Source organism: Lactuca saligna, chromosome 8, assembly GCF_052625555.1.
Source record: "Lactuca saligna cultivar CGN05327 chromosome 8, ASM5262555v1, whole genome shotgun sequence".
Taxonomy (NCBI): domain Eukaryota; kingdom Viridiplantae; phylum Streptophyta; class Magnoliopsida; order Asterales; family Asteraceae; genus Lactuca; species Lactuca saligna.
Window position 1 is genome coordinate 100,238,690 of NC_136424.1, and position 11,904 is coordinate 100,250,593.

At 32.6% G+C, this 11,904-nt stretch overlaps 1 protein-coding gene across 1 annotated transcript; it reads left to right on the forward strand.

Annotated features, from left to right (window-relative positions):
* Positions 1 to 4,012: 4,012 nt before the first annotated feature.
* LOC145008945 (villin-4-like) lies at positions 4,013 to 11,643 on the forward strand. Its single transcript, XM_078967582.1, has 24 exons — positions 4,013 to 4,263; positions 5,454 to 5,580; positions 5,811 to 5,910; positions 6,225 to 6,293; positions 6,395 to 6,631; positions 6,740 to 6,917; positions 7,003 to 7,135; positions 7,248 to 7,410; positions 7,504 to 7,651; positions 7,940 to 8,040; positions 8,142 to 8,297; positions 8,383 to 8,451; positions 8,543 to 8,611; positions 8,708 to 8,845; positions 8,937 to 9,065; positions 9,141 to 9,288; positions 9,401 to 9,411; positions 9,495 to 9,635; positions 9,739 to 9,864; positions 9,967 to 10,035; positions 10,146 to 10,473; positions 10,657 to 10,856; positions 11,024 to 11,150; positions 11,248 to 11,643. The coding sequence occupies exons 2-23, from the start codon at positions 5,525 to 5,527 to the stop codon at positions 11,135 to 11,137; spliced, it is 2,883 nt and encodes a 960-aa protein (XP_078823708.1). The 5' UTR covers positions 4,013 to 4,263; positions 5,454 to 5,524; the 3' UTR covers positions 11,138 to 11,150; positions 11,248 to 11,643.
* Positions 11,644 to 11,904: the final 261 nt, after the last annotated feature.

The following is an 11,904-nucleotide window of genomic DNA, read 5'->3' on the forward strand; positions in this document are numbered from 1 at the left end:
AATCATCAGTGTTTACAATTTAGTTGTCAAAACATGTTTAATCTTAGAGTTTTCCCAAAATCACAAATCAAAACACAATGAAGTGCATGATCACGCTTTCGCCTTCCCACGATCATCTGAGGTACCTAAAACATAACCTAAAACTGTAAACCCAAAGCTTAGTGAGTTCCCCCAAAGTAACAATACAAAAACAAATAACACATATACAATAACAACATATTATAGGTCCGATCAACCATCGGGTTGGAATACGAACATACTATGGGTCCAATCAACATTCGGGTTAGAATACCCCAGACCCTCAACCATCAGGTTAGAATGCCAACATATTATGGGTCCAATCATCCTCGGGATGGAATAATCTCGGGCCCATTCAACCATCGGGTTGGTATGCCCATGCCTGGTGGCTTACGCACAAAGCAATGAAGCCTCAACCACCGACCAAACATGTGCATATATAACATATAATCATATAGCAGTCTACAACTAGTCAAATAGATCTGCAAATTACTAAGCATATCATCATACTATATACCATAATACCGATCTAATAGATCACTACAATGCAATAACATGCATAACAGGATGTCAATCCAATGGGCCAACATTGGTGCCTTCAACCCGTAAATATAGTGAGGAAAACTCACCTCGCAAACTGAACTTAACTAATGAGGTCCGACTTCGAATCTCAGCTCTTTAAACGATACATATTTCCACCAAATGACCATTAAAACCCCATAATACCCAAAATGCACTCAAGGTCAAACTTGGTCAACTAGTTAAACTCTCTAAGTCAATGGAGTTAACCCAGCTGAGTCAACTCAACCGAGTAAACTTAACAAGGCTGACCCATGCGAGTACACGTGGTGTACTCCGGAGGTACGCTTAACGTACACGAAGCCTTGCAGAAGACCACCATCAGGGTGGTTCAACGAGTACGCGGGGCATATTCCCACTTACACGAGGCATAACCTAGCAACCCCAAAACTTCATTAAGTGCTTAATGGCTTAAGCACTCAAGCCCATATCTTAGATATAGGGTCCAAATGCACCCTAGAGTCATAAAGTTTCCAACTTTATGACCTTACAAGTCCATAGAGTGCTTAACATAAGATCTTAATCCATTAAGACCTTCCACAAGATGCATGAAATATTTCTAGCAATTGGGAACTCATTTTTATGGCTTAGGACCCCTCATAGGGTCTGGAAGGATAACCTAAAACGATAATAATCAACCATGCACAAAATGGGACCTTTGGGACAAGAAAAACAACATAAAACACCCAAGATGGGATCTAACAAACAAGACATCAAGGTATAGACTTTGTACCTTCTGGAGCTACGCAAGAAGGCAAAGATCCCAAAATACACAAGCTTGCTTCCACTTCAACGCTCCTTGATGCAACTTCTTCTTCTTCCTTTAACACACCAAAAACACACTATTGAGCTCAAAACACACACTAAAGGGGGTTAGGGTTTGCAAAAATGTCTCAAGGATGTGGAGATTGAAAAGGTGAGGAGAAATGAGCCATAATGTTGTTTAAATACCACCCAAAGCCTAAAAATTAAGGTTTCCTCCTGACAATAGTACGCCCCACGTACATAAGTGTATGCCTAATGTACACACATGCACGCTTGGCGTACTCATACTGTCTAATTTACGAAATTGCCACTAAGGCTTCAAAGCGTAATTCTTGGACTTAGGGACCAATTTGACATGAAATAGAATTATAGGGATGAATTTAGAAGTACCTGAACATCGAGATGTTACAAAATTGGTTTTCAAAACAACTTTTTGACTTATTGATTTTGTGAAAAGTCAATAAATAAAAAAAAATGTCTGTCAAAAGCACTTTACAAAATGACTTTTCCGTTAGTTTTAAAAAGGAGATTTGAAAAACTTGTGAAACATGACTTTTTGAAACACCTTCTAGTTTTTTTAACCATAATAGTTTCAAAAATAAGATTTTAAAACAAACACTTTTTCACTAATTGATTTATTGATTTTTGTTATCACAAAAGCTAATTCAAACATTTAACAAAAAACTCATTTTTACCACTACCATAAGTCAATAAACATTTTTACCCAAAAACACTTTTAGAGTTCAATAAGCAATCCACAAACACCCCTTAAATAACCAACTAGTAATGTACCTACTATATAACAACACGAAACATGTTTATGTTAGTTAATATATATATATATATATATATATATATATATATATATATATATATATATATATATATATATATATATATATATATATATATGATCTCATCAAAGGAGCCTAATGCCCATATTAGAACCAATGGAGATTAATGAATATCAACATATGCAAAAATCACTTATTTATAAATTTATAGCTCCAAGCCATGAATGTAGTTACAATATATATATATATATATATATATATATATATATATATATATATATATATATATATATATATATATATATATATATATATATATAACGAAACTATACGATGTTTAGAATAGTACATAAATGTTTTGGAGGCCAATTATCATGAGTAAATAACTTATAAAGTTGATCTACACAAAGAAAGAACAATTGGTTGCAAGACTTCTAATAGATCAACATCAATTTCCTTCCTCCTTCTTTATTCCTTCTTGCCTTGAAATCAATATTAGTATGATCGACATTAATTTCCTTCTTCCTTCCTTATTCCTTCTTGCCTTGAAATCAATATTAGTATGGTTATAGGTCATATTCACACGAATCACATTCCACCATTTCCCAAAGTAACCAAAAAATTGCAACCTATCCCTAACACCTACTTACACGTTTAGGGCCCGAGTAAAAACGACGACTGGTTAAGCTCTTTTTATGATATTTTCATAATCGTGATTCCTACAAAGAAGCACATAGCCATGCTGCTTGATCCTCATACCTTAAGCTCCAAAAAATTATGATTCAAAGCCAAAACACACACCAATTATATACTTAATCATGCACAGGGTCCCAAAACAATGCAACAAAAACAACGATGTATAAATAACACTTAAAACATATTCAAAATACCATATTTAATTATTGATAAATATTTTATTTAATTAGTTACTACTATTTTGATAATAAACAAAAATAAATTACTGTAGTTTTTAATCAAATATTATTTTCAGCAATATACCTTTTCATTGAATATAAGTCAAACGAAAATAAATGAGATTCATAACGAAATAGTTGAAAGCGTTTAAAATGCCTTCGAAATACAAAATAAAATAATAAATGTATATAAAAGTATTCCTAAAAAAATAGCTTTCTGGAAAACAACTAATTTTAAAAGATAATATAAATACGAAATCTATACAATGTATTAGCACTAAAAATAGAAGAATCATAAATTACTCAACGGAGTAGTGGTATCAAGCAACGATCCGTCATCCTTATTGCAAAATATTACAAACTTCGAATAAAAAACATTTCATTTCTTCTTATTAATTTTCAATTAAACAAAAAAGACAAAATATAATATGTATTTTCATCCCATTAAGTTAATTATTTAATTATATCTTATAGTAAAAGAAAATTAATTTATTATATTTAATTTCATTTATTTAACATTTTATTTTGTGAGCCCACCCAATTTAATAGGTAAAGTGTCCGTTTTTAACCAATATTTATGGAAGGTATTTTCATAATTATATTGATTAAATTCTTTAATATTTTAATGACCAAACTTTCAAACTTTATTATCTTATACTTCACGATATAAGTCGCGTATTTGTAAAATTATATATTCATAAGTAAATATCGTAATAGTTTAACCATTACAAAAAGTTTAGTAACAACTTTTATCTAACAAAATTACCATATATTATGATTTGGTCATGCTTATTTTATATTCTATAGCTCTTATTATACATTTTTATTGTAAATTTAAAACATATCAAAATTTACCATTTTAATTTTAGATAAAAGAAAGCATTAAAAAAAAATTCGGACAGAATTAAGCGATTCTATGAAGAAACGGCGTAGTTAACTTTGACAGTTGTTTCAGTGTTTATGACTCTCTCTTCCTTCACTTTTTGAGCTTCCATCGCCATTAGTGATAAGCACGTCTGTCACTCATCATTCTCCCCAACTTCCCTTTTTCTCTTCCCTCTCTCATCTCCTTCCGCCCACGACTTTCTTCTCAGCAACAACCTTCTTCGTCTTCCATTAATTTTCTTCTCAGTTTTGCACTTACGGATTGGATCTAAAAAGTTCTTTTTTCGGCTATCAGATTCGTCGGGAAGGTATGTGATGTTTCCATCAACCAGGATTTACTTCTCCCTGTTTCTATTTTCATCAAGTTGTTCAGCTTTCCAATTACATGAGTTATGCTGAAATAATTGTTGGTTGTATCTTTGAACTGATCTAGATAATTCAAGTGATTTGACTTGATTTGATGTCTAATTGTCCAATTCTGTAAAGATATTCCTCGAGTTCTGAAGTTTATTATTGGAATTTTCATCTGACGTATTAGCTTTAGATGTGCCTTTCGAGAATGTTGGTATAGAATTTGGGGAAATGTTGGTTGGTGGAACATATAACGCTATCGATATCTGATGCTAATTATTATGGTATGTGGATCGATAAATCGTTATCATGTTGGGTTAATGCGTTGAGGTCTGTGTAAGGTGGAGACATATATTATTATTGTGCGAATTTTGGCTTTTTGCATTTGTTTTCGGGCCTGCACATGGAATTGAGTTATCTGATTGTAAATCAGAAGAAAACTGACTCTTCTTTTGTAATTCCCAATGGACTTGTTATGTGCAATGCATGATTCCAGCTTCTTAAAAGTCTGCTCCAGTTTGCTCGCCCTTGCTGCCTAGTAGCCTGCAATTTACCTCCCATTAACTATGATTATGATTTTGAAGTTACAATCAAAGTAGTTTCATAACAGAGGACCTTTTGCCACATGAATTGATGTAGATAGGTTATAAAGATTTCTCTAGCAACTGCTGCTTAAAAATCATAGTCTTCTTGAGCCTGTGTGTGGTGGAATAAACATATTGATATGTTAGTTCATGACCTTTGATTCTCGCAGCTGAACTTCTTCATGAACTTTTCTATAATGGATTGTAGGATTACCATAATACACCACATTGCTAGGAAGCTTACTTGTGGTTTGTTTGAGAAAGTCACATTGAACTTATTTTATATTTAAATTTTAGTGCTGTAAAGACCCTTAAAGAATGTAACAATGCACATTATGATCATATAATCTAAGACTCTCAAATTATGTCTCTATCGGTTTAAGGGGAATCCGTTTAATGTAGAAAATAATGATCGCTTGAGAACATGTATGGATGCTAAAAATCTGTAAACAGAGTGGGATTTTAGATAAGAATTATGTCTATAAAGTATAAACCAACACTTTGGCATTTCTATTATCTTGTTAATTGTTACTCATCAATTTGATTTTGTAAACACATTTCAGGGGTTCTTGGCACTCCATCTTAGTATTCAGGTTGTGGCTTTTAACAGCCACATACTGAAGTAAAAAACAGTATGTCTGTTTCTATGAGAGATTTGGATCCAGCCTTTCAAGGAGCTGGACAAAAAGCGTATCCTTTGTCTTTTAATATATCATGCTATCATTTTATTTTAGTAGAAAATTTGGCATTGCCATTGTATGATAATATATATGTAGTCAATTTCTTCCAGTTGCATCGTTTATTTTATTTTTTCTTATGTAAAAAATAGGATTGAAAAAGGGGTAGATTATATGTTCTATGATTCATTTTTTTTAATGTCATGGATGTTATTCCTTTGTTCTTTCCTAAACTATTAATAGAGGAATTGAAGTGTGGCGCATTGAGAATTTCAAGCCAGTTGCCATTCCACAGTCTTCTTATGGGAAATTTTTTACAGGGGACTCTTATGTTATTTTGAAGGTTGTTTCTCTAATCCTAATACAGTTACACATTTTTTTCTCTATTACTTTTTTTTTTTTTTTTCTGTATTATTCATTTCCGTGAACATAAATTAACATATTCATAATTTATTTTATCAAACCTATGGGGTATTACCATATGCATTTCTTTGAGTAAACATTCATTCTATTGTAAAGTGACCAAACTTATAATTACTTCTATTACATCAAGAGCCTAGTATCTTTTTTACCTATCTTTATTGACTAAATCATCCGAAAGGCTTATTTATGCTTATCTTTGTTGACCAATTCATGCATCTTACATTTCTTTTACAGACAATTGCCTTGAAAAGTGGTGCTTTACGTCATGACATCCATTATTGGCTTGGTAAAGATACAAGTCAGGTGTGTTTTCACTTGAAAAAAAAATATTCTTTTTCATAATATTCTTTTATATGTCATGTAGTTAGTTATTCACTATCTAATATCACATCTCTTTTCCAAAGGATGAAGCTGGAACAGCAGCTCTGAAGACAGTTGAACTTGATGCAGCTCTTGGAGGACGTGCTGTTCAATATCGTGAAGTACAAGGACATGAAACAGAAAGGTTCCTTTCTTACTTTAAACCATGCATCATACCTCAAGAAGGTGGAGTTGCTTCTGGTTTCAAGCATGTTGAACTTGAAGAACACAAGATTCGTATGTTTACTTGTCAAGGAAAGCATGTAGTTCATGTAAAAGAGGTATGTTTATGTTCTTAATTCATGAGGTTTTTGGGTCACAAATAAGTTGAAGAAAGTCAATTGTGAATCTTGATTTTTCAATGTCTGAGTTGTATTTTGTTGATGCAGGTTCCTTTTGCTCGATCCTCACTAAATCATGATGACATTTTTATCTTGGATACTGCAAATAAGATATTCCAATTTAATGGTTCCAATTCTTGCATTCAAGAACGTGCTAAAGCACTAGAAGTTGTGCAGCATATCAAAGACACTTATCATGATGGGAAGTGTGACATAGCCACTGTTGGTAAGTGAAGTGGATGTTATATTGCATTATTGCTACATAAATGAATGGTTTTTATAATTGAAATTTTATCTTATTTCTTGAATAGAGGATGGCAAATTGATGTCTGATGCTGAAACCGGAGAGTTTTGGGGTTTCTTTGGTGGCTTTGCTCCACTTCCAAGGAAAACAGCAACAGATGACACCAAAAGTGTTGATGCTCTTCCCACGCAGCTATTTTGGTAATTTGCTATTCCCATAACCATAGAACTGAATCTCTAATGAAGTTGATTCTACATTGATGGAATACATAGTGGTTTTGAGTTTTGACAAAGTCTTTTTGTTGTATTGAAGTGTGGAGAAAGGGGAGGCAGAATCTGTTGTAGCAGATTCTTTGACAAAGGAGTTGCTAGACACGAATAAATGCTATCTTTTGGATTCTGGGGCTGAAATTTATGTATGGATGGGGAGAAATACTTCTCTTGATGAAAGAAAATCTGCAAGTGGAGCTGCAGAAGTAAAATTTAATTCTTTAAATTTTCATTTCTCTCATGTGTCTTGCTTTTATATTAAATCATCTTCATTTATTATTATTGACTTTAATTTGTAGAAATATCTTCGTAGCATAGAAAGACGAAAACTTCATATTGTTCGTGTGATTGAAAATTTTGAGACGGTAGCTTTCCGCTCAAAATTTGACACCTGGCCTCAATCAGCTGAGGTGGCAGTCTCTGAGGATGGTAGAGGCAAGGTGGCAGGTTAGTAATTACATTATTACACTTTAAATTTATGAGTAATTTACATTTTCATCCCAAAATGCACCTTTCGTCCTTATTTTGAGAATTTTGTAATGTTTTTGGTCCCTTTTACAAATAAAATGACTATTTTTTGGGACCAAATCTGCAAAAATGATCTATATTCAGAGACAAAAAAAGTTATTTTAAAAACGCTACAAAAATCTCAGATAAGGATCAAAATTGCAAAAAACAGCTATACTAAGGGACCAAAAATGTAATTTACTAAATTTGGAGTATCTTTTGTTTTAGCACTTCTGAAGCGCCAAGGGGTGAATGTGAGGGGTCTTCTTAAAGCTGCTCCTGAAAAGGAGGAACCCCAACCATATATCGATTGCACTGGAAATTTGCAGGTAGTGGAAAAAATACATTATATCTTATTCTCAAAAATCAAAATATTAAATTTATTTATTTAAAATATATTAAATCTGTTTATGTACGATTGTATTCACAGGTTTGGCGTGTTAATGGGCAAGAGAAGACTCTCCTTCCAGTTTCTGATCAGTCAAAGTTCTACAGTGGAGAATGTTACATCTTCCAGTATACATATCCTGGTGAAGATCAAGAGGAATATCTTATAGGGACATGGTTTGGAAAACAAAGTGTTGAGGTATTTAATTATTTTGCAATTAAATTAAATTAAATTATCTTATCTTTATTTCTACCTTATATATTTAACCAAATATGTCTTTTAGGAAGACCAACATTCAGCTAGCTCACAGGCAAACAAGATGGTTGAGTCACTCAAGTTTATGGCTGCTCAGGTTGATCATTAATTTACTCTCACATTTCTTTTATTACCTTGTATTTATTTATACTTATACTTATAATTTGGTTGATTTCATGGATTTGTAGTTGCAAATTTACGAAGGAAGAGAACCCGTTCTTTTCTTTGCGATCTTTCAGAGCTTTCTGGTTTTTAAGGTGTGCTTTAATTCGGATGCTATTATAAAAATTAAAAAACATAGATTAGAGATGAAATCTTTGTTGATCATTTACATTTATATATGGAATTCTCAGGGGGGTTTAAGTGATGGATACAAGAATTATATCTTAGAGAAGGAACTTCCGGATGAAACTTATAAAGAAGATGGGGTTGCACTATTTAGAGTTCAAGGGTCTGGACCTGAAAACATGCAAGCAATCCAAGTTGAACCTGTAAGTCCTTCGCTTCTTTGATTTTTTTGTGTTTACTTTATAAGATTTTGTTATTTATTCAAGTGTTTAATTTAGTTTGTAATTGGCTTAGGTGGCGTCATCATTGAACTCCTCCTACTGTTACATACTACACAGTGGTTCTTCTCTCTTCACATGGATTGGAAATCTTACAACTCCTGAACTCCAGGAACTTGTTGAGAGGCAACTGGATGTTATTAAGGTTTTGAAAACCACTTGATTGTTAACAATGTATCAAACTGTTCATGTTTTCTTATTATGATTTACTTTTATGCAGCCAAATATGCAGTCCAAATTACAAAAGGAGGGTTCAGAGTCCGAACAATTTTGGGAAATTTTAGGTGGAAAATCTGAATACCCAAGTCAGAAAATTGCTAGAGATGCTGAAAGTGATCCCCATTTGTTCACATGCACATTTTCAAAAGGTTGAAACAAACACCAAATTTCATGATGAATTGAATTCTTTTCTTAAATCTCTTACTTGCTACAAATATGCTAATTTATTTATTTCTCTTTTCTTAAACTTTTCTGGTTCAGGAGATCTGAAGGTCCGTATTACCTCAAATTTTCTCTTTCATATGAGTTTCTCATTTTAACCGAATTTAATAAGTTAATTATATCATTGATACAGGTCACTGAGATATACAACTTCAGCCAGGATGATTTGATGACTGAAGATATATTTATCCTTGATTGTCATTCCAGCATCTTTGTTTGGATAGGCCAGCAAGTTGATCAGAAACTGAAAACACAAGCATTGGTTATTGGAGAGGTAATAAAAATAAAGGTTTTTTTTTTTTTTTTTTATATATATATATTTTTCCAAAAATTTATATCTATAGTTCAGTTCATTCATTGAGATGGGAATTCAACAGAAATTCCTGAAACATGATTTCCTTCTCGAGAAATTATCTCTTCAAACTCCAATTTATATCATAACTGAAGGAAGCGAGCCACAGTTTTTCACACGTTTCTTCACATGGGATTCAACCAAATCTTCAGTAAGTTGCTTTACTATATATAGTTTTTAACGAGTTTAATCTGTTAAAGCTAATAAAAATATATAAAATTTTAACGACTTGTATCTGTTAATATGATTGCAGATGCACGGAAACTCGTTCCAAAGGAAGCTATCTATAATTAAAAATGGAGGTCGTCCAACCTTGAATACCGTAAGACACAAATTCCGTATTTATTTATTCAAGCCAAGGCTGTTTGTTAAAAATTAAAATTGATGAATATTAATGGAAGGGAGATTTGGTGTTTATAATTGTGTGATTAGAAACCAAAAAGGCGAGCACCTGTGTCATCACACGGAGGAAGGTCTGTAGCAACCGAAAAACCACAACGTTCTAGAAGCGTGTCATTTAGCCCAGATCGAGTTCGTGTGAGAGGCAGATCTCCAGCCTTTAATGCACTTGCTTCCACATTTGAGAATGCAAATGCAAGAAACCTGTCAACTCCTCCACCCCTTGTGAGAAAACCGTATCCAAAATCCGGCGCCGCCGATTCCCCAAATGCCGCCGCACGATCCAACGCCATAGCATCACTAACCGCCACTTTTGAACAACCGCCGCCACGAGAACCTCTCATGCCCCGTTCTGTGAAACGTAAGATTTCTTTCATTGTCTTATTATACTATATTACAGAGTAAATTACATTTTTGGTCCCAATAAGTTTTCTCTTAAAATTTTGGTCCTTGTGCTATTTACTAAATTATTATGTTAAAATATTGTTCTTTTGATAAAAAAATAAAATAAATAAAGTTAGTGAAAGTTGTTATAATGTTGTAGCGAGGCCAAAATCACCACCAAAATCAGAATCCAACTCCAAGGAAAATTTGATGAGCAGTAAAATGGAATCTTTAACAATTCAAGAAGATGTAAAAGAAAATGAAGTTGAAGATGAGGAAGGCCTTACATTGCACCCATATGATCGTCTCACAACTCTATCCACCGACCCTGCTCCAGATATTGATGTAACCAAAAGAGAGGTACCTATTTTTCCTTTTCCTTTTCCTTTTCTTTCTCTAAATGAAATATATATATATATATATATATATATATATATATATATATATATATATATATATATATATATATATATATATATATATTTACTTTTAATCTAATTAATAAAAACTTGTTTTCTCCACTCCAGACATACCTTTCCTCATCCGAGTTCAGGGAGAAATTCGGAATGACCAAAGAAGCCTTTTACAAACTCCCAAAATGGAAGCAAAATAAACTCAAGATGGCACTTCAACTTTTCTGAATTCCAAAAATTTGTATGTCTTTTCTCTCTCCCTCTTTCTTTAACGTCTTTTTAGGTGGGGCATCGATATTAGTTCTAATTGAGGTTTATTATATATCTTGCATTTGCAGCGGAAGGTTGATTAATTTTTTCGTGTAATAGTGAGAGGCTGAGAGCATGGGGTGCTTTTTTAGCTGGCTGCTTCTGCTCTCAAGAAGCTGGTTTACGGTTGATATGAGAGTTGGAGTGCAAATTTCAGTTAACTCTTATACTTTACTTTCTGTTTCTTTATTCATTTTTTTTTTAATGCCTGTGTGTTTGCATTTTTGGTTTATTATTTTTTTCAAGTTTCAATTATTTGATTATTGATTTGGATGTTTGAACGGAGTTATATATATTATATAGGAAGGGTTTGCGGAAGCAGACAATTTTTAGGTTGTATTGTACTCCGCGGATGGAGTAGTGTACAGGACAGGAGAATTGAGTGTAAAAACCTGTCAAGTTAATAGTAAATTGTGTGTTTGGTACCTACTTTTATTTATTTTTATCATTTTAATTCACATTATATAATTGTTTTGGTGAAGGTAAATTGTTCTTATGGATAAATATGAATATATTTAAAATATTTAACTAAATTTCAAACTTACTAACAACATTACACATAATTCCAGATAAAGATAAATTGTTCTTGTGGATAAATATGGATAAATTTAAAACATTTAACTAAATTTCAAACTTACAACATTACACATAATTACAGATAAAGAATAGGCCAAATTTCTTTGTTT